The 24,060-nt window shown below is 39.9% G+C and overlaps 1 protein-coding gene and 1 long non-coding RNA gene across 6 annotated transcripts in view; one reads left to right on the top strand and one right to left on the bottom strand.

Moving 5' to 3' along the window:
* The window catches only part of ubap1lb (ubiquitin associated protein 1-like b), a 29,149-nt gene extending 5,303 nt beyond the window's left edge, over window positions 1-23,846 (bottom strand). The window contains exons 1-6 of one of the 4 annotated variants that reach the window (XM_059952823.1): window positions 22,279-22,340; window positions 17,692-17,759; window positions 17,082-17,218; window positions 12,445-13,191; window positions 5,828-6,037; window positions 754-855 (exon numbers count right to left, since the gene is read on the bottom strand). In XM_059952823.1, the coding sequence (XP_059808806.1) occupies window positions 754-855; window positions 5,828-6,037; window positions 12,445-13,191; window positions 17,082-17,218; window positions 17,692-17,737 (1,242 nt within the window). In that variant the 5' untranslated portion in view covers window positions 17,738-17,759; window positions 22,279-22,340. The other 3 variants (XM_059952822.1, XM_059952824.1, XM_059952826.1) reach the window with 3 other exon arrangements.
* The window catches only part of LOC132382537 (uncharacterized), a 79,091-nt gene continuing 60,997 nt past the window's right edge, over window positions 5,967-24,060 (top strand). For both annotated transcript variants that reach the window (XR_009508381.1, XR_009508382.1), the window contains exon 1: window positions 5,967-6,100. This is a non-coding gene — a long non-coding RNA (uncharacterized LOC132382537). The remainder of the gene's footprint in view (window positions 6,101-24,060) is intronic.

The following is a 24,060-nucleotide window of genomic DNA, read 5'->3' as shown; positions in this document are numbered from 1 at the left end:
TTAAAGCAGAGGTTGATTGGTTCTTGATTAGTAAGGGAATCAAAGAGGGAAGGTACGAGATTGAGGCCAGAAGAGAAATAAGTCAATCACAATAGAATGGTGGAGCAGACTCAATGGGCCAAATGGCCTAATTCTGTTCCTATATCAAATGGTAACATTAACAGTTATCCCCAGGACAGCCCAATCTCCTTAAAAGGAAAAATCCATGACATCATCAGGTGTTTGTTGCAGGGAGGTGAGTATGTTTTATAAATGGAGTTTTCATTTAAAAATTGGGGATTCACTGCTCTGGTTGTGACATCTTGCAGATAATCCAACACCGAATGTTGTATTCCAGAAGGATATAAATGATTCCATGGCATTATCTGGCATTGGTATCAGCATTAGTTTGTTCTTCTGCAGCCCTGGCAACATTCTTCCTTCAGCTGATCCCACCAGAAACAGATTGATCCACTATTCATACATCTGCCTTTAAGAACCATGCTTTGTGAAAATGGGCCACAGGCATTTTGAGTACAACAGCCACCAGAGCAGAAGTAATCTGTTGCTACTAACTAATTACAGTTGTCTTTGAGGACTGGGGAGTATCAAATAAATGGAAGTTATCTCTAATGAAAGTTGGCATTCCTCAATTTAGAATATTCAACCTTGGTAAAAATGCTGATAAACTTCATTTTCAAAAATGATTTGTTTTGACTGGGGTGAGTAAGGAAAAATTGTTGTTAAACTGCAAAGCATTAAAGATCATCAGACCTTTTCCTCAGAATTCTGAAAAATCTCCATAGCTTCTTCAACAAGACTCTCCTTATAGCCCTCCTTACAGAGACGGTCCCACACACTCAGATACTTGAGAATCTGGCAAGAAATCACCGGACAATTAAGTAATGAAAAGATTTTTTAAAAAAACAACCCAACCATCTTTATTCATGTCAGTATGAACATCAGCCAACAGTGACATTATGAACATTAACGGTTATTAACATTGAACTACATCAGTGTAACAGTAAGAAACAATGTGCCATGGAATCAGTCTTGTAACTATTTCAAAGGTTAATTCTGGATTATAAGAAGTAGTTGGAAGAAAAACAACTTCACATTAAGCTAAATTACCAAAATTACTTTATCTGAGAATTGCTTCCATTTAATCATGCTTGCAATATTTCACACATGAATTTTAAATATTGTTTTACTATTAATTTATATACAGTATGTTACACATCCACATAGACATCTAGTTTACATACATATATTGCATATCCAGATTAACACTATTTATAAAATAAGATAGTTATATAACACATAAAAACTGTCTAGCTTCGAGATTACTTCAGCTTAATTCTGGAACACAATGAAATGTTGAAGAGTTTGAGAGACCAAATCTCACATGGCTTCTATTTTATCTGCTATAGTAATTAAAGACTTATGTTTCAGAGTTATCAGAATCCCACAGGGCCTGCCCTAAATGTTTAAAAAATAGTAAGAAATACTAAATTCACATTTAATCTATATAATAGATATACAGTGTACAAAGCAAGGTTGCAGAGGTTTCTTTCACTCAGAATGTTACCAATTGTGCAATTTAGTTCCTCAGCAAGGTAAGTATACTTACCTTACAATGAATAGATTCATTGTTAATTCAGAGGTACAAACAAGAGATTCTGCAGACACAGAGCAACACACAAAATGCTGGAGAAACTCCGCAGTTCAGGGAGCATCTATGGAAGGGAATAAATGTTTTGAGCCAGAGCAACACACAAGTGCTGGAAGAACTCTGGAGGTAAGGGAGCATCTACAGAGGAGAGCAAACAGCTGATGGTTTGGGCTGAGACCTTTCATCAGGATTCAACTGATGCTGCCTGACCTGTTGAGTTCCTCCAGCATTTTGTGTGTTTTCAGGGTCATAATGGTTACTCTTTGTCCAACCATATGCCCTTCTGCTTAATCAACAGAGCAAGACTTAGTCATTGTCTGAATGCAGAGTATTTGTGTGACTGGTGTGAATCCCTCCTTATCCAGTAGAGTAAATGTTATCGATTACACTGGCATAGTCGGTTTGGATGAGCTGGGTGGAAGGGCCTGTTTCAATACTGTCTAACTCTACGACTGAATAACTGACAGAACAGATTCATGACCTCTGAACTTCTTTGTAGGCTATACAATTCTGCATATTTTCAGAATCAATATAAATCAGAAAACAATTCAACAACTCCTTGAGAATCACTGAAACCTGTTCAGATACAGAAAATAAAAGTTTGGAAAGTTGTGATGGCTTATCAAGAGAACACGTTCTTTACTTTCAAAACATTTCTAAAGTTGGACATTAAAAAGGTACAAGAATCACTGATGGAGCCAAAAAAGAAAAAAAGTTTTCCAGCTCAGTTTCCTTCATTAGATTTACTGTGGAATTAGTCTAACAGCAACAAAGTGGTTCCAGCTGAAGTGATTATGCTCAGGGTATTTTAATGCAGAATGATAAAAGTTTCCATGCCGTGCCAGAATTTAACCCCCAAACAACGATGAGACTAACAGCTCTAACCTTTCTGTAGTGTCACAGCACAGAAATAGGCCCTTCAGCTCAAGTCATCATGCTGACCGAAGCTCGTTCTATCTACCTGTGTTTGGCTGGTATCCTTTGAAACCTTTCTTATTGACGTATCAAACCACTGATCAAGATCAGGCAACCAGAGTTGAGTGGGTAGGGTTGGATACATAGTAGGGGGCTCATGGGATGAGGGGCTAGTGCAGAAAACTGACTCTGAGGTAACCGAACAGCCAGGGTGATGGTGAATGATAGACCAGGCACAAGGGCCCAAAGGCCTACTCCTATTCATATTTCTTACATTCTTAAAATTGTACTTTGCTCTCTGTGATATAATGATGATGAAAAGCTGAGCAAAAATGCTACCTCTTTCTCTGCCTTACCATTTAACAGGACTGAGCTGTGTCATGTACATCTCTTTGTTCACAGATATGAACTGAACTGCCTCCACAAAGGGCTTGTCCACAGCCTCCATCGGAGGCAACAAAGCACTGGAAAGCAAGCTGGACCTTGGAACCAATTACAGGTTGTGGGGAGGGCAGATGGGGAAAGTAGGGGGAAGGAACCAATTGGGAGGAGAGTGTGGTAATGGTGTAGGGCAAACAAGCTCCCTGAGAAAAGAAATGAATTTTTTCCCATTTGAAGGTTCACTCTTTCGATATTTTTGATTGTTAACTGAGATCTCAGCAAGGACTTGGACAGTCTAAGGAAATAAAGGTGCAATTAGTTCACCACTTAAATTAAGTATTAGCCCCTTAAGTACAGCACCTAATAGCCAATGTGAATGCAAGAGAAGCTTCAAATATCAAAATAGGCTCCATCCATGATCTCCGAAGAGCCCAAGAAATGTGAGCCAATAGAATTCAAAGCTGAATTGAAGGGGACAGCCAATCAGGAGTTAGGCAAATGAACAGGGGATGGGGAGGGGTTATATAAACACGAGCACTCCCAGAAAGAAACACCAGCAACTGCACACAGAGGATGTCACCTCAAATAGTGATGAAATGTCCGCAAGCTGCTTGCCAAGCTCGGCAAACACCGCAACATCAGAAGCTTTGAATGTTTTAATTTCTATTTTTATTTTGGTTTGCTTCAATAATAATTCCACACTATCAAATGCCAACCCATGTCTACAACCAGAATTCCTTTTACAGTAATTGGTTCAGAAGAAAAAGAGCTTATTAATTCAAAACATTTTAATATGGCCCTTGGAATTTGTGCACCTTAACATAATTAGTGGTGTTGCCATTTACAAATTAAATATGTTGCCAGCAAATATTTATAGAGTACTGCTTGTTCTTCAAATTGAAACTCGCACTTCAAACTGCTAAAAAGTGAAAGTCAAGAAGCAATTGTTCAGAATTGGCTCAAGTTACATTGAATTCCTGGATGCCTCAATTTTTGATGCTGCACTGATTGTTTCCATTGAACTCTAGGTGTAGAGAGAAAGGGAAGGTAAAAATATTCCTTACATTGTTTACAAATCAAACACTGCAGATGCTGGAAATCTGAAATAAAAACAGAATATGCTGGAAACACTCAGCAGGTCGGGCAGCATCTGTGGATGACGTACAGTGCAGTTAACACTTCAGGTCCAGGATCCTTCATCAGAACATGGTTCTGCTTCTACACTCAGTGAGATAGAGAATGGTGGATGCGTGGAACGTCCTTCTGGGCTGGTGGTAGAGCAGATACATTAAGGGCATTTAAGAAACTTTTAGAACTTTTAGATAAGCACATGGATGACAGGAAGGTTATGGAGGAGGGAAGGATTAAATTGATCTTAGAGTAGGTTAAAAGCTGTGGTGAACTACATATACCTGTCTGGACACGCCCCCCACTGACTGCTCCTGTGGCTCCTCCCACAGACCCCGGTATAAAGGCGATTGGAGCCACAGACCCTTCCTCAGTCTCCAGGATGTCGTGTGATGGTCACTTGCTGCTTGTGCTTTCTTCCAGCCAATAAAAGCCTACCTTAACCCACGCCTCAGAGTTATTGATGGTGCATCAATTTTATTGGCTGGAAGTTTTAAAACATGGAAAGCATTTTACATCTGGAAAAATTGGACATTGATCCTCAAGACTCAGAAGCAACTCTTGCCTCTGAACTCTGGCTTGCATGCTTCCAATCATACTTGGAACAGATTCCCATGACTAAGCCCGCTATTATGCACAGAATCCTCCTTTTGAGGGTCACCCCAAAAGTTTACTCCCTTATCAGGGACCTGCCGACCTACCAAGGGGCACTGGACGCCCTCAAAAGACAGTACCTGTGGCTGGTGAACACCGTCTACACAAGACATCGCTTAGCGACGTGGCGGCAGCAAACCGGCTGAGGGGCCCATACGGTGCTATAATGTTCTATGTTCTATGATAGGACTGTTATTGGTGCTGCTGGCTGAGACACCCTAAATCCTGTTTCAATCATCAGGAATGAAAGGCTCTGGATATCAACCGCATCATTTCCGCCATTATCCAGGAGCATAGACTGGCTTAAAATGGCTCTAAGTCACTGGTTCCTTTCTCCAGAATCGGGTCAGTTCTGTCTCCAGTTAAGGAGGTTGGTCCGACCCTGACTTTCCCTTCTGTGGTCACTGATGGTCAAGCACTATGTTTCCTTTGGCAGAACAGAGGTTTCCAGTTAAATGCTGACACCAACAAATTCACCTGTTTATCTGAGTATTATGAACTGTCAGAGACGAATGCTCCTCTTGTTCAAGATGGAGCTGGAATGTGGTGACTCTGTGTGGAGCTCTAGAGTGAACAATGAAATATTCCTGTTGAGGACTGCACAGAACCCATGAACATTACCACACTATTTTTGCTCTCTTTTTGCACAACTTATTTAATTTTTTAATATATGTACTTCTTATTGTAATTTATAGTATATTTTAGGTATTGCACTGTATTGCTGCTGCAAAACAATAGATTTCACAGTACATGTCAATGATAACAAACCTGATTTTGATTCTCCTCTGCAGTCGGTCACCAGGAAGTAATAGCTTGCCAAGGTCCTGGCCCGGTCATGTTCACCTTGGCCCTGACTTGTCCTGCTATAACATTGGGGATCCCCAAAACCATCAATTATCTCCGATGGTAACTCAGTCCTCCAACAATTTGCTCATTTTGTGGTAGGTCTGAATTTCTTTTGTTGCTTGCATGGCACACATTCAAATGGCAATTTTTTTTAAAGTCTTAAAAATTATGAATATTAATGTGGTGTTGTAAGATAATTGAGTATGTCTCGCCACGCCTTCCCCTGCAAGCATTAACTGTTATATCACATACCTGTTTTGTGCTGCTTTGTCCAACATTCTGGATGGCCCATATCACTCTGGATATTGGATAACCCTGCTTCATAGCTGGCTGAATCAGGTCTTGTTCTTTTTGACTGAGTGCCAATAGCAGATCAGCAGTCGAGTCTGGAAGAGGTTTGTGAGAACTCAAAGGTCTCGGAGTTTTCGGGGGCACTGGAAGGCAGAAATTGTTTCTGAGCGGCTGTGAAAGAACAAAGAAACATTTGGAATACGAAAAACTATGGAAGCAAGCAGTTGCTATTCGGTACAGTGGACAAATTAACTCTTGGATCCATAAAGTAACTTAGTTTGTCCTTGTGCTTTTCCTTCTTGTGTTTCTGATTCTGATTTATATTGAGTGCTTCTGTGTAACCTTACACAAAACTGCAAGAACACTTATTTTTAGTTTTGTGTATTCTGTGCCATCATTATGACACCAGCTTACAGCTTCTGCTTGCTGAAGCATATAACATTTTCAAATGTGATGAGTAGTCCGCTTCATGAAAATTACACCAAGTGTAGTTTGGCCTAATTCAATATATTTTATTGAAACACAGGGAAATGCTTAATTGTGGTCAACTGAATATTTAGTACATTTAACTTTTTCCTAGTTTTTGTACTTTTTTTGCAACATTCTTTAAAGCACACTACTATAGAAATGTTGTTTGTTATTCCTTTCCACATGTTGTGACACACTGGGTAGCAAACTTTCCATTTCTTTAGCATTTTGTCTGTTTTTTTACGAGGCTGAGTTGCTAGCTCGACACTCAACCCAGCACGGATGGAAAGCGTGCAAGAAACTGGCTGGTTTCAAAACTGGGGCCACTCGCCTCAAAGTCTGGTCAGATGCCACTACACCACCAGCCGGCCTACACTATAGAATTTAAAAATTTTAATTTAAAAAAATCAATTCTAATAGAGTTAGAAGTTACCTCAATGAAGAAAGGATTTCACAATCTCTTCTGCACGCCAGAGATAGAAGGAAGAAATTTATGTGCTGTCATTTTTGTTTATCTGAAGATATTCATGTTTCATATCATCTCCTACTTTGAATGACAGGACTTGTCAAAGATGATTTGGCAATTTGCCCCTTTTGAGCAGCTTGAGTGCCACAGATTTACCAATAAAGTAGACGTGAGGCCATTTTGCTATTTGTTCAGTGAAGAGCAGTATTACCCACTGGAGACTTAATTATGAAATAATCAGGACAATTACTATTGGATGTGGTTCTTAATATCTTTCACGGTTAATGAAGTGTTAAAATGGCGATTAGTAAAAGCTCTTTGAACTTGGATTTAATTGTTCCACACAATTAGAACATTGCAGAGTTTAACAGGAAAAGAATTTTACAATTGATTTATTGGAAATTATTATTTTAATTAACTCTATTTATGATATAAACATTATATAATTATAAACACAAGAGATTCTGCAGATGCTGGAAATCCAGAGTAATACTAACACACACACACACACACACACACACACACAATGCTGGAGGAACCTAGCAGGTCAAAGTAATGATAAAGGTCTGAAGAAGGAATCTGATAGGATTTGGATCATGGGAGAAAGGGAATGAGGAGGGGCACCAGAGGGTAGTGACAGGCTCTTTTCCTTTTCTACCTATCACCTCACAGTTTCTTACTTTATCCCCTCCCTGTCTCCTCACAACTTGGCTTCATCATCCTTCCCTTCCAACACTCCCCCTCACCCATCTTCTTAATCTGGCTTCTTCGCCCTTCCTTTCCAGTCCTGATTAATGGTCTTGACCCAAAACGTCAACTGTTCATTATTTTTTTAACAGATGCTGCCTGACCTGTTGAGTTCCTTCAGAATTTTGAGTATGTTACATAATAATTTGTAGCATTAAGATTGTAGGTGTAGTAGGGATGTAAAATAATTTATGTATTACTAAGGACTTTTGTTTTATATCTTTTGGAATTAGGGTATAATCATCATGACTTACATCTCTCTCTCTCTCTCATACTCACAACCAAAAGACCATTTCAAAGCTATACTCTTGAATTAGACTAATTATCTACCTGGGCCTAACTTTGAGACATTGGTGTCTATACTGCTCATTTTCAAATGATTGCTCTGGCATCCACAGTTATCAACTCTCCAGCAATTAATGAGTAGTGTGTGCAGTGATGTGGGGGAAATGAAAGGGCCCTTGCTTGTGGAAAAGCTGTAGCTTTACTAGCTCAGCCTCTCCACCACAAACGGTTTAATGCATTGTGATAGAGGATGATGTTAAGTAAGTTGATTGTTTCGCTATTGAGACTGTCCTTTGGGTCTGCTCAATTCACACAAAGCGAGACGGTGACACTACACTCCAAGAATGTTCTCACAGCTGCTCTGAAAATGATCAGTAAGAAAGAGATGAGAATTGCCCAGGGCAATCTTGTTGCTGTCTTCTTTGCTGCTCTATAAGGAAGTATTCAGTCTGGCCTTGGCTTTTCCAAGGGTAAGATTATCATCTTATTTTTGAAGAGTGCTGAGCATATAGTTCCATTTGGCAAACCTGAAGTCTAGATTTAAAAATAATAACAGTGCGACACAGTTTATTTAACAGGCTGTCCAAGCGAATATGATTTTTATTTGACCTCACCCTAGCCAACTATTTTCAGTGTCTAATTATTTAACTTACTGTAGCAACAACTGAAACAAAAAAAAACACAACTGCAGAAGTACACAGATGAAAAGGTGATGTTATTGGAAACACAACCCAGATGAGACTGGTTTTAGATTCTGCAACTGATGTTAAACTGGATAGAATGAAATATCAAGATGCCAGGAATAACTGTGACACAGAACATGAAATATTACGAATGCAACTCAGAGGCAAGTGAGAGTAAAAAAAGCATTTTATGAACAATTTCCCATGTGTTTTCGATGCATTTTTCCAATGTTTTCCATTTCAAAGCTCAAAGTACAAAGTAAATGTATTATCAAAGTATGCATATGTCACCATATACATGCCTGAAATTAATTTTCTTCTGGGCATTCACAGTAGAACAATGAAAAACTACACAAAAATGAAAATTTACAACCAATGTGCAAAAGAAGACAAGCTGCGCAATACAGAAATAAAAAAATATGAAAAAAATAAATAAATAACACTGAGAACATGCGTTGTAGAGTCCTTGAAAGTAAGTCCATAGGTTGCAGAATCAGTTCAGTATTGAGTGAGTGAGGCTATCCATGCTGGTTCAAAAGCCTGTTGGTTGAAGCATAATCAAGAGAAAGTCTGCAGATGCTGGAAATCAAAGCAACACACACAAAATGCTGAAAGAACTCAGCAGGCCAGGCAGCATCTATGGAAAAGGGTTAACAGTCGACATTTCAGATTGAGACCCTTCAGCTGTTTGAAGCACTATAACTGTCCCTAAACCTGGTGGACCCAAGGTTCCTGTACCTCCTTCCCAATGGCAGCAATGAGAAGAGAGCATGGCCCGGATGGTGGGAGTCCCTGATGATGGATGCTGCTTTCTTGTGACAGCGTTCCTTGTAGATGTGCTCAATGATGAGCAGGGCTTTTCCTGTGGTGGACAAGGCTGCTCCCAGGACTTTTTGTAGGCTTCTCTGTAGATTTTATGGCTTAAGAATAACTTTTGCCATTTATTGTTAATTGACATGAACTTTCACCAACTACAGAGGAGAGCCGAATAGGTGATGCTGTTCATTAAGACCCTGAAGTTGTCTTAACCATTACATAGTTCAAGTAAATCAACGTCATTGCCAATCTCAGACAAGATCTGTTTACAAAATTTATTTCTAACTTACTCACTAATTTGTTGTTTAAGAGTGAGTGAACAACGCATCTAAATTCATGATAGGGATGTCATTATTTCATATGAGAAAACTGCCTTTGATATTGAATTTATTGTAACCATTTTTTGATATGTTAACTAAATATAACAGAATAATCATTGAAGCAGATTGAAAAATAAGTGATAAATAATAGATTTAATAGGTGATATTATGTTGTACAGTTCACTGGGGTGGTGAAGATATCCTGCCTTCTCTTCACATTTCCCTTTATATGAGCCCAATATTTTGTTTATATCATCAAAGGAAGTCCCAGACAAATATGCTTTCTGAAAGAAGGTTTGAAAGAGAAGAATTTTAAGAGAGTAAGTCGACAGGTTTCTCAGAGATCTACCATTGGGACGATGGGCAGAAATGCCTCACTCCTATACTGTATGAACTGTATCCAGTGAAGCAAAGGTTTCTGGACCTCTGTACTCTTAGATTGATTTCTCCATTGGCCCAACACACAAAGTTCCAGAGGAATTCAGTGGGTCAGGCAGCATCTGTGGAGAAAAATAGGTAGTCAATGGTTTGAGTGGAGACCCTGTTTTAAACCTCTACTGCTTTCTGGGGTAGAGGCTAAAGATTTACAGAATAAGACTTAATTCTGGGCCATTCCTAGTATTAAACTTTGAGTTTTATTGGGCTGTAATTCCATTCTAGAGTGCAAGCAGTATCAGCATCAGGTTTAATATCACTGGCATATGTCATGAAATTTGTTGTTTTGGTGGCAGCAGTACAAAATAATAAAAATATAAATTATGTTAAGTATATATAAAAAAATAAATTAAGTAGTGCAAATAGGAAGGAAGAAATACAAAGGTAGTGTTCATGGGTTCAATGTCTATTCAGAAATCTGATGATGGAGGGGAAGAAACTGTTCCTGATACATTAAGCTTGTGCCTTTAGCCTTCTGTACCTCTTCTTCATGGCAGCAAAGAGGATGGGACCATAAATACTGCCTTATGAGGCATCCTCTTTTGAAGGTGTCCTGGGTGCTGGGGAGGCATGTGCTGATGATGGAGCTGGCTGAGTTTACAATCTTCTGCAGCTTTTCCCATCCTGTGCAGTGGCCCTTCCATGCCAGATGACGATGCAACCAGTCAGAATGCTCTCCATGGTGCATCTGTAGAAACTTGCAAGTGACTTTGGTGACATACCAAGTCTCCTCAAACTCCTAATGAAATATAGCCGCTGCTATGCCTTCTTTGCAATTGCATCAATGTGATGGGCCCAGGATAGATCAGAGATGTTGACACATGGGAATTCGAAAATGCTCATCCTTTCCACTTCTGATCCCTTGTGTGTGATCCTCCGACTTCCCTTTCCTAGAGTCTACAATCACTTCCTTGGCCTTACTGACACTGAATGCAAGGTTGCTCAACCAGTTGAACTATGTCACTCCTGTATGTCTCAACGAAATAACCTGAAATTCTGCCAAAAATAGTTGTGTTATTGGTAAATTTATGGATGGCTGCGCACATAAATTTATGTGTCGAGCCCACAATCATAGGTATAGAGAGTAAAGCAGTGGGCTAAGCATGCATCCTTGATGGTGTGTGTGTGCACCCTTGACTCCTGGTGGAGTCGTCGGGGCGCCGTCATGTCAAGCTTTTTGCACCAATCTTTTTGGCGATTGTTCATCGTATGGGTGTCTTGCCCATCCCTCTCCAGGTTTTTTTTTAATGAGGTCAACACTCAACCCAGTCACGGATGGAGAGCATGCAAGGGAGCCGGCCGGATTCGAACTTGGGACCTCTGGCCCTGAAGTCCAGTGCGGATGCCTCTACACCACCAGTTGGCCTTGAGGTGTGCCAATGTTGTCAGTGAGGTGGAGATGTTATTTGCGATCTGCACAGAAAGTGGTTTCCAGGCGAAGAAATCATGGCTCTAGTTGCAAAAAGAGGTGTAGGGGTCCAGGTTTTGGAGGTTCTTGATTAGAACTGAAGGTATGATTGTGTTGAGTACTGAGCTGCAGTCAATAAACAGCACCCTGACATAGATATTACCCTCTTGAAAGATGTTCTAACATCGGAATCCGAGACAAAGATCGTAGGGTCACCAGATGCTGCAGGGATTCATGCAGGTGTAGTTTTATTTTCCCTTTCAAAGTGTGCATTAAAGAAGTTGAGCTCATATTTAATCCCTATGAATACAGTATTAACCTCTAAACCACAGCTTGTACATTAATAAAAACCTATAGAATGCACAGCGAAATTAACTTTGGGCATTATCCTGAAATATTCTTTCTCAACCATATGAGGAACATCTGGCAGCTCTTGGGCTGTATTCCCTGGAGTTCAGGAGAATGAGGGGGGATCTCATAGAAACATTCCAAATGTTAAAAGGCCTGAACAGATTAGATATGGCAAAGTTATTTCCCATGGTAGGGGAATCTAGGACAAGAGGGCATGACCTCAGGATTGAAGGACGTCCTTTTAGAATTGAGATGCGGAGAAATTACTTTAGTCAGAGGGTGGTAAATTTGTGGAATTTGTTGCCATGAGCAGCTGTGGAGGCCAAGTCAATGGGCCAAAAGGCCTAATTCTGCTCTTAAGTCTTACGGCCTTATTATTTCTGGACCTCTGATTTCAGCAATGGACTATTAATTTTCCCATTCTGCATTAAAAGTGTATTTTCAGGCAGCAAGTTTCTCTGCCTTTGAAAAAGGTATTTACTGCTGAAAAATACATTCAATGTGATACAGACTTTCTACATAAAAGGTGAGATCAATAAGAACTCCACTGTAGATTCAGCTAAGTCTATGTCTATTATGAAGATGTCCATAACACTTACCTGAAATGGTTCTTTGTATTTTCTGAATGATGGTCTTGCTCTATTCATAGATGACCTTTCCATGTGATAATGGGCAGAGGAAAGTGGTGGGCTTCCAACAATACATCTTGCCAGATTTATATTTCTGCTGTTCTTGTTGTTTGGGTGCTGACAGGTAAATTTTCTCAAAGGCTTTCTTGGTCCATATGCTGGTGACCAACTTGATCCATCCCTCCTGCTCTCTTCCTCACCATCAGTGTTGTTACAAAGAGGGGAGCGCCTAAGTCCTGAGATGTGAGGTAGTCTTGTTAAACTGGCATTAAAACATTTCTCACTGTGTCTACTTCCAGAAGGATTATCCGGCGAAGAGGCTGGTCTCACATCCAGGAATCTGGAATGGACACTAAATTTGCTCCTGAGAAATGGTATTGAGGGAAGCTTCTGATTTTCATTTTCATCTGATGATGAGAGTTCATCATCCTCAGAGTATCCATCGTCACTTTCTGAGTCTGATACATATGCACCCTTTAAGCAAACATGTTTAATGTCGGTCACACTGAAACTCCTACACCTTCTGGTCCTCAAGACCATGTGACCCCTCTGAGGTTTAGCCTGACAAGATTCATTATTGGCATCATCAGTATCTTCGCCCTCAAGATCAGTAAAAGCAAACCAGAATGGTGGACATGTTGGAATGCTCCTTGGAGGTTCCTGTAGCAGTCGGTCTTGCACCCATTTCAATACCTTCTTTTCCAGTGTAAAGTCATACTGTAGAAAATATGATTGCATATAACATTAATCGTAGGCAAAGTATCAATATTATTTCCAAATACACAAGGAATATCTGCACACCTTGTCATACTAAATTCCCCACAAGGCTTCTCATAATCACAGTGTTCCCAGATCTCTGAGCTGGCAAGCACTACGGACAAAGACCAGTGAAAATGAGATCTGGTGGACCCCCCAGGTCAGCGAGTCACCCCAGATTGGTGAATTGCAGGATTGGAGGTCCTTGCAGGTAGGAGGCTTGGTGGGCGGTGAGTCCTACATTCAAGGCCTTGAGTTTGGGGTCTCCCATCATCGGCGAGTCTGGAATTGGGGTGGCATGGTAGTGTAGTGGTTAGCACAACGCTTTACACTACTAGTGACCCAGGTTCAAGTCCGGGCGTTGCCTGTAAGGAGTTTGCACATTCTCCCTGTGACTGTGTGGGTTTCCTCCAAGTGCTTTGGTTTCCTCCCATTGTCCAAAATGCACCAGTTGGTAGGATAATTGCTCATTGTAAATTAGGCTGGGATTAGGTTGGGGGATTACTGGACAGCATAGCTCAAGTGGCTGGAATTTTTTTTTTAATTTGAGGGCGGGAGTTCTAGGGTTGATAATGAAGATTGAAGTCCAAAGATTAATCAGAAATCCGGAAGTTGAGGCCCAATGGCCAAAGCCCTGGGAAGGTGAGTCCACTGGGAAAGTGGGAGGCCTGATGTCTCCCAAGTCCACAAGACCACTGGAGGCTGGAGACTTGGAGGCAGCCTAACCTGGGGTTAGAGGGCTGTTTGTGTATGTGAATGGGTGGGTATGAAGGAGGAAAGGGACTCTGTTTTGCTGTTATTTTGTTGCTGTTGTTCTGTTGTCGTTATTGTTACATGTATAGTTCAGCTGAACATCGTAGGTATACTACGCTGGCGCCAGAATGTGTGGCGGCTCTTGTAGGCTGCCCCTTGCACACCATTGGAATGTGCTGGTTGTTAATGCAACACTTTGCACTTATGATTCAGTATACATGTGATAAATGAATGATTCAAACCTCCTGCCAGTATGCTGTTCTGGATAATGTGCCTTTAGAAATTAAAGACAGTTCAGAACTTTAAGTCAGTCTCTCATATTGCACAAGATTTCTTAATGGAGATACTTCTAATTCTTTATTTTCTCTCTCAGTCATATTCCCACATATTATTCATACAAAGTAGTCGTTACTTTGTTTTATGGAATCAAGAAACCATGTAACTCACAGCTCTTTAGGATGATAAAATCTGTTTAGAAAATTAAATGGTTCTGTGTTGTACATTACAATCTGCAGAATTACCTGATTGTCAGCAATTCAAATGATTTTAATTGTTGACTTACCAGGTAATTCTACAGATCTTGATGTACAACACTGAATCATTCAATGCTTAATATTATTTTGTGTCTGAATGCCATCTGAGTGATTAATTTACTTAATTTTATTATCTATAAATAAACAAAGCAGAAAAGGTTTGGATGACAACAGTCATTGAGTTGAAGCTTGAAATCCACTACAAAAGATTATGGCACACTTTGGTCCGTGTTAATAATATTAGTGAATCATCATCAATATTGGGTGCACATCAGACAACAACTTACAGTGAGTTCCAATAACATCCAATAATTTAACCTCCAGTAATTTCACCCCTTCTCTCTCTTTTCCTTTTTTTCCCACTCTCCAAATGGTTCCTCTTTCATCTCTTCTCTTACCACCCCTGCCCATCTCCTCCCTCTGGTACCCTTCTTCTTGTTCTTTCTCCCATTGTCCTCTCCTAACAAATTCCTTCTGCTTAAGCCCTTTACCTCTTCCACCTATCCACCTCCCAGCTTTTCACTTCATTCGCTGACTTCCCCATCACCTGGCGCCTGCCGGCTTGTACTCTTTTCCCTCTGTCCACCTTATTCAGGCTTCTTTCCCTTTCCTTTCAATCCTGATGTAGGGTCTCGGCCTGAAATATCGACTGCTCATTCCTCTCTATACAGTAGCTGCTGCCTGACATACTGAGTTCCTCCAGCACTTTGTGTGTGTTTCTCTGGATTTCCTACGTCCAGGACGTCTTGTGTTTATGATTACAGAGGATGCACATATTATGTTAAACATTGTATTCCACAAGTTTGAGTTAACTTTCTCTGCCATGTGCACCACCACAGCAGAAACCTCACCAAAATTCTCATCATGGTAATACACGCAACACTGTACAGACGGGGTGGTTACCCAGTCCATTTCTACTTACTAATCAGAAAACACTACGGAATGGTGCTTTCAGGGAAAATGATTGTTTAATGTGTTAAGTGCCATTACTGCTAAGCAACCTCTCTAAATATTCAACTTTGATTTTACGTCCGTAGAATCTTATTCTGTGTGCCCGGTTCCCTTGGCTTATTCTCTATAAGCACATGACTGTGTGGCAAAGCACAGCTCCAAAGCCATATCCAAATTTGCCGATGACACCATTGTTTAGGGATGGCACATTAGCATAGCGGTTAGCTCAAAGCTTTACAGTGCAGGCGACCAGGGTTCGATTCCCGCTGCTGCCTAGAAGGAGCTTGTCTGTTCTCCCCGTGACCTCGTGGGCTTCCTCTGGGCATTCTGGATTGCTCTCACAGTCCAAGGGTGTACCGGCTAGTAGGTTAACTAGTCATTGTAAATTGTTCTGTGATTAGGTCAGGATTAAATCAGGGTATCGCTGGGCAGCACAGCTCGAAGGCCTGGAAGGGTCCATTCCAAAAAAAATTAATTCAGAAGGCAGTGGAGAGCTCATGCCCAAGCCAACTCAGCTAAAGAGGACAGTATTCCACCTCTAGAGTAAAATATTGAACCAGGAGTAATTTTATACCTTCCTGGTAATTATAAAGGCCTCATTTACTGTCACTTACCTTTTACTCCAGACTTATTTATATGTGTTTAAATTCCCTCCCCAGGTACTGTTGCTGGATTCGATCTTCTGGCTCTAGATCACTAGTCTAATGACAAACAGTGCTGTGCAAAAGTCTTAGGCACATATGTTTAGCTCAGGTGCCTGAGACTTTTGCATAGTACTTTAGTAATTTTATGTATTGTACTGTACCACTGCCGCTAAAAAAAGAACAAATTTCATGAACATGCGTGAGTGATGTTAAACCTGATTCTGATATGGGTCTCTGCTGGGGACTGAGAGTGGGAAGGGGACAGGGAGAGGGGAATCCTGGTTGGGAAGGGAGAGGGGAGGAATGGGAAGCACCAGAGAGACATTCTGAAATGATCAATAAACCAATGGTTTGGAATCAATATACCTTGCCTGGTGTCTCAGGTCTGGGTGTATCTATACACGTGCCACTCCACCCCTTTCACTCCTTCTCTGCTACCTGTCCCATACCCCTCCTGCAACACTCCAACCTCACCTTTCCCAACGTCCTTTGCTCCCACTAGATTTACAAACTCACTCTGCACTCCATGTTGATAAATAGAATACTGCGCAGAAGTCTTACGCACCCCAGCTATATGTGCCTAAGAGTTTTGCACAGTACTGGAACATCAATGCTACTATATCCATTAAATCTATACACTGATATTTGATAGGTAACTATCAAATTGCTTGTTAATCGTTAACTATGTTTTACCCCATGATGTTACTCAGCCATCAATTTAGCTTCCTTCTTGAAGATCACAGATGCATTTGTGAGGTGTGGTGTATTGCTCTTAGTGCAATCACTTATTATTATCTCTGATAATAAACACAAGAGATTCTGCAGTTGCTGGAAATCCAGAGTAACATTCTTAAAGTATTAGTTTATACAACACCAATACTGGTCTTTTAAAATAAATACCATGTTTCACAGTTGTGGTACCTAATAATGCAATGTTTAGCAATTAAAATGCTCCGAAACATCTCATTACCTGTGCTTGCTTCAATATTTCAGTGCAGTCAGGCACATAGGGAAAGGATAAGAGACTTGGAGTGAGTTCTTCCAAGGCAATAGTCTGGAACTTTTGAGAAATTTTAAAAGGTACTTCATCCAAATAAGTTGAGATTGCTGTTAAAACAATAAGCATTATAGACAGGAATAATAGATAATTCAGGATTCAAGTTTACTTATCATAAGTACAGCAAAACATACAGTGAAATATATTGTTTGCGTTAACAAGATAAGGCTTTTGCTTATATGTTATCCTTATACATTATCATCTATATAACAGTATGGCAGTTAAATATAGTTCTGCAAATGAAAACAAAATGCAGAAGCTCACCAATTTAAGTGGTATCTGTGAAAAGAGAAACAGTCAATGTTTTAGGACTGTAGAACGTTTGCAAACATGAAAGTTAACTGTTCTGCTCTCCACAGACGCTGCCCAACATGCTGAGCATTTCCAGCCTTTCCTATTTTTATTTTGTCAGTCTTTGTTAATGTATATATTTTTTATAGATTCTATTGCATTTATTTACTTTTCCAGTTAATGCCAGCAACAAAATGAATCCCAAAGTAGTGATTTGGTCATATATACATACCTTGGTAATAAATTTTACTTTGATTTTGACTTCCCAGCACCTGCATTTTTTTTTGAATTTTCAAAGTGCTAGGAATGACCAGATAAGATACCTGTCAGAGCAAAACTTGGTGAACACTTTGCCTCCTACACACACTCAAGAAAATATGTCATATATCAAGTGCCAGCTTGCATTACCCTTGACCCTCTCACCTGAGACAGATCATATTTTCTTGATCATTTCCTTAAATTCAAACTAGTTTCAAGGCAGATCCGGAATGCACTTCACGGGTGTGTGATGGAGACAGGTAATATATATTTAGTAATAATCTAGTCAAACACTGGAATTTTCAGTGCCTACAAGGCTGTAGACCATGTGCAGGTAAATGGGATTAACATGGATAGCTACTTGGATATGAACATGGGGAGAGGATTGCAAAGGGCTTGTTTCAAACTTATAACATCACCCTACAATAGCAGCCTAATTTTTTCATTATGCCTTGTCAAGCAAGAAGTCAACTTTGATGAAAGGGAACAAAATGTTTTTACTTTACCTTCAGTTGTTTCTTTGCATGGATGGGGTCTGCTGAAATTGATGAGATTTTCTGCACAGCATTTGGGAAAATTTATACTAGCTCGGCGAATGCCTAACAGCATTGTTCTAATCCTCAAGTCAGAACTAACAGACATTTTTATTACTTAAATATATTTTAATTTGGGATATTTTGACTAGATGTTTTTCAGTTACATTGGATTTTTTCCAATACAGCTTCCAGAGTTCCAGATAATTAAAATAATTAAAGAGCTTTTACTCTATTCAAAGCTATTTGCTTCCTGACAGATTTTATTTCACACAGGAGACTTTATGATTATTCCAGAAATGGTTTAATTTGTTTAGCTAAGAAACTGAGATGAAACACAGAGGTCCAACATTAAAACCCGGGTTAAAATAGACATATTTATATGATATCTAAATCAAGTGGGCATTTGTACTATTGATGTACCACAGAAAGAAAACCGGTCATTTCACTATGAAGGTGCAGTTGGGATATTTTCGGATATTTTGACTAGATGTTTTTCAGATACATTGGACTTTTACCAATACAGCTTCCAAAGTTCCAGATAATTAAAATAATTTACAAGCTTTTACATTATTTAAAGCTATTTGTTTCCTGACAGATTTTACTAAGCACTGGAGACCTTAACGATTATTTCAGAAATGGGTTAAACTGTTTAGCTAAGAAACTGAGATAAAACGCAGAGGCCTAACATTAAAACTAGGGTTAAAAAAAAGGACCTATTTATACAATATCTAAACAGAGCCGGCATTTGTACTATAGATGTACTACAGACATAAAGATTGTCATTTCAAAATGAGAGTGCAGTTGGAATACACATATATCTGTTATCACGGCTGGAATATTAAATATATTGACATCCTGCAGCCAGTTTGAACCTCCTCTGGTGATTCCCTCTTCAATGCATTTGGGATCTTACAAACTCCATCTTATAACCTTGTATTGTATTCTTCGATGGAAAGACATACGACCTTGGTGTTTGGTCACACAAATAAAAAGAACAGCAGATGACTCACAGGAAAATTGCAACATGGGAGGGACTTTTAAATCCTCTTAAACCAGACAGAATCCTGGGTTTAAAATCTCATCTAATGGACAGCGTCTCTTATAGTGAAGCTGTGAAGTATTAGTCCTATTCAAGAGTCAGTTTTGGAGAGACAAATCATAAACATAAGAGATGCTGGAAATTCAGAGCAACACAAACACAAAATGCTGGAGGAACTCAGCAGATCAGGCAGCAGCTATTTGCTTCCTGACAGATTTTATTTCTCACAGGAGACTTTATGATTATTCCAGAAACGGTTTAATGGAGGGGAATAAAAAGTTGACATTTCGGGCTAAGACTCTTCAGTCTTTATTTCTTTGGGTATGAAATCAGAATATCTAACATATGGACCAGATAAAAAAAAGGTTAGGAGCACAAGATGATGAGACAAAGCTAGGCTTTAAAAGGTTCTAGATTGTGCGGCCAAGGAAAGACTTAGGTAAAGCCTGCATTACTGGCAATTGCACTTCATGCTGGGATGTCTGTGTGTTCTCACTATGGAAAATGGTTTCATTTTATTGTTGTCATTATTCAGTGTTTGTAATTATTTTACTTGTGGCATTTGGTCAGCTTTTAATAAACTTTTTAAAAGAGTTCTCATCCCTCTGTGATACTTAAATGATTTTCTCAACTTAGTTTTACACAAAATGCAGAGAATAGCTGAATGAGAAACTACCCGGTGGGGTCCATGCCTCTTCCTCATCCTCTCCCAATACATGGGCATGATGCATATGCACACAGGGGACATCAAAGATTATGATTTGATTTTTATTTGAGATACGTACAGCATGGTAAAAGCCCTCTGGCCCAACGAGCCCACACCACCCATTTACAGCCAATGAACGCCTTTGGAATTTGGGAGGAAACCAGAGCACCCAGAGTAAATCCACAGGGTCTTGGCTCCTTACAGACAGAGGTGGGAACTGAACCCAGAACACTGACATTATATATAGCATTACGCTGACATGCCTTCCACAATTCTCTGAGGCCAAAGGTCATGACCCAGTCATGACCTCATTGAACGGTGGAGCATACTTTGATAGATTTATAGGCAATTTCTGCTCCAGTTTCTTACATCCTTATGTTGTTTTAATTTATTCTACAAGACAGAATAAGCGAAAATGATGGGACCTATCTGCCATAGTTTTACTACTTTCCTCAAGACACACATTGGTGGTTGTGCTTCTGACTGTTGGCTACTATGTTCCCTAGTCTTTTTCCTATCGCTTGCTTCATGAAAGGCTTAGATATAGATGTTGGGGAAACGGTTGTCATATTTACAGATGATCACATCCATTTTTATCAGGATATATTCTATTGTTGGTGAGGCTGGCATGTATTAGTTTGTTCGTTACGTGCTGTGTCGTATGACGTGGGTGATCATGACCTTTCCAGGACCATCACTGTTCTTGGCAGATTTATCTACAGAGTGGTTTGCCATTGCCGCCTTCTGGGCAGTATCTTTACAAAACAAGTGACCCCAGCCATTATCAATATTCTTCAGAGATTGCCTGCCTGGCATCAGTGGTCACATAACCAGGACTTGTGCTAATCAGCGCCAGCTGCTCACACAACTATCCACCACCTGCTCACATGGCTTCGTGTGACCCTGTTCGAGAGGACTAAGCAGATACTACAACTTCTCCAAGGGTGACCTGTAGGCTAGCAGAGGGAAGGAGCACCTTACATCTCTGCCACTCATAGCATGTATTACCTGTCTTTAATTGTCCCTGAGAAGGTGCTGGTGAGCTAGTTGCCTTCTTGGGCTATCACAGTCTTTCTAGTTCAAGTGCTCCCACAACATAATTGAGTAATAATCTCCATGTAGGGTCTCAGCCAGAAATGTTGACTACTTATTTCTCTCCATAGATGTTGCCTAACCTGATGAGTTCCTCCAGCATTTAGCGTAAGTTCACTAAGTGTGAGAATTATTCCCACCAATAAGAATGCACATCAATATATCAATATCAAGATGATGTGCACTTGGAGGGGATCTTGCAAATTGTGTTGTTTCTTTGTGCCTGCTTCTCCTTCTTGGTTATAGAGGAAGTAGAGTATTTTACCATGATTAGAATTGAACTCAGCTATGGGAATCAGGAATTTAGTGACATAATTTTGTAAAATTCATGACTGATACTGAGAATTCACATCAATTAGACGATATTAAAAAGCAATTTTATATAAAACACAGCACATTATTTTATCCTAGCATATGACATTGATTGGGCCACATTTTCAAGAGTTAATGAATACTTGACATTTAGATGGGTAAGATACAGTATAGTCAGAGAAAAACTAGGAGAATGATTCCCAACCGCAGTAAATTTAGTTACTGAGGTAAGCTTGCAAAACTGTATATGTTCTTATCAAAGGTACAAATAGAGAACTGGATTACACTTAATGATTTGGTGTTTGATTGATTGCAGAAGACAAGTTATACAAGGGCAAGGAATATGCAGATTTAGCCAGTTTTCTTTTACTAGTTGATTGTAGATCTTTAAGATGAATTTGAACTTGTGCAGATAGCAAGCTTTCAAATGAGCACTGAACCAATTCTTCGTTGGAGCAGAAGCCATGCCTTATGAAAGGGAAGCTAGGCAAGGTCAACATGGTCTTCAGGAGTGCTCTTAATGAGCTCAGTAAGTCAGAGGGGAATTTTCCAGGTTATACCTTCTAATTGGCTTGGTTTTTTCTTATCTGTTCACTTGGCATTCCCATGAGATCAAAGGTTTAGTTGTGTGTTGGATGATTGGATGAATCCATTGCTTCATCAGTCTGCAAGGGGCAAGCTTGGGGGAGCAGATGGTCGCCACTTTTACCTTTAATTGGAAAATTGCCACTGAGACAACAGATTGCCTATAGGCCATAAACCGTCCAGATCACATCCCCCAATACTTACAGTGTGGAAGTATGGGTGATTAATTTTAATTAGAAGAAAGGCCATAATTGCCGTCTAGTACATATATTAAGTTGGAAAATTACTTACCCAAACTGCTGCAAACCTCATTCTTTGATCTACTCATTGTTATATTCCCAATGCACTCTGAAATGAAGGAAATGAAGTAACACGTGATGTGTCAATCAAATAATAATGCACCCTCATTGGCACACCAATAGTATATACTCAGTAGCCACTTTATTACATAAACCTGCATATTAATCAGCTAATCATGTGGCAGCAACTCATTACATAAAAGCATGTAGACATGGTCAGGAGGTTCAGTTATTGTTCAGACCAAATATCAGATTGGAGAAGAAATATAATCGAAGTGACTTTGGTCATGGAATAATTGTTGGTGCCAGACAGATTGGTTTGAGTACCTCAGAAACTGCTGATCTCCTGGGATGTTCAAGTACAACTATCACGAGAATGGTGCGAAAAACAAAAAAAAACATCCAGTGTGTGACAGTACTGTGGGTGAAAGCACCTTGTTAATGAGAGAGGTCAGAGGAGAATGGCCAGTCTAGTTCAAGCTGACAGGAACATGACAGTAACTCAAATAATCAGACATTACTACAGTGGTATACAGAAGAGCATCTCTGAATACACAATACCTTGATGAGGATAGTCTACAGCAGCAGAAGACAACCAATGCACACTGTGGTCACTTTATTAGGAAAAGAAGGTATCTAATAAAGTGCCATACTGAGTGTAGATCAGATCCATAATTGAATAAAGTCATAGAAAAGTAGAAACACAGAAACAGTTCCTTTGGCCCACCTAGTCCATGCCGATCCACTTAAACTGCCTACTCACACCAAAACCCTCCATACCCCTACCATCCATGTACCTATCCAGACTTCGCTTAAACATTGAAATTGAACTTGCATGCACCACTTGTGCTGGCAGCTCATTTCACACTCTCATGACCCTCTGAGTGAAGAAGATACCCCTCATGTTTCTCTTAAACTTTTCATCTTTCACCCTTCACCCATGACTTCTGGTTGTAGTGCTACCCAACCTCAGTGGAAAAACCTTGCTTTCATTTACCCTATCTATACCCCTCATAATTTTGTATACCTCTATCAAATCTCTTCTCAATCTTCTGCGTTCTGAGGAATAAAGTCCTAACCTATTCTTCTTCCCTAACTCAGGTCCTCAAATTGCTGCAATATTCTTGTGAATTTTCTCTGCACTTTTTCAACCTTGTTTACATCTTTCCTGTAGGTACGTGACTAAAACTGCACAAAAACCTAAATTCAGCCTCACCAATGTCCTGTACATCTTCAACATAACATCCCATCTCCTGTACTCAGTACTTTGATTTATGAAGGCCAACGTGCCAAAAGCTTTCTTAATGACCCTATCTACCTGCGACACTACTTTCAATGGATTATGGACCTGTATTCCCCAACCCTTTCGTTCTACCACACTCTTCAGTGCTCTATTGTTCAGCATGTAAAACCTACCTTGGTTGGTCCTACTGAAGTGTAATACCGCACACTTGTCTTCATGCAGGACAGTGCTGTTCAAAGTTAATGGGAAGTCTAGTTTTGTTACCTTGTTAATTGTGTTGCTATGTTTATGATCTGTCTGGTTCTGTTTCAAGCAGATACATGGCCCAGATGCTTCTAAGCCATTAATTAACTGGCGGGGGGGGGGGGGGGGGGGTGGGGGTAATGATGAAATCAACAGTTTAAAAATAGCACTGGTTGGAAACCAATTGCTCTCACACAGGATTATCCCAATTGAACAGATCATCTCAACGTCAGCAAAGATGAGGTAAATAGATTTGTTCTATCAATGAACAGATATACAAGGGGGTAA

This window comes from Hypanus sabinus, chromosome 28 (genome assembly GCF_030144855.1).
Source record: "Hypanus sabinus isolate sHypSab1 chromosome 28, sHypSab1.hap1, whole genome shotgun sequence".
NCBI classification, from domain to species: Eukaryota; Metazoa; Chordata; class Chondrichthyes; order Myliobatiformes; family Dasyatidae; genus Hypanus; species Hypanus sabinus.
This window is presented reverse-complemented; position numbering and strand designations above follow the sequence as displayed.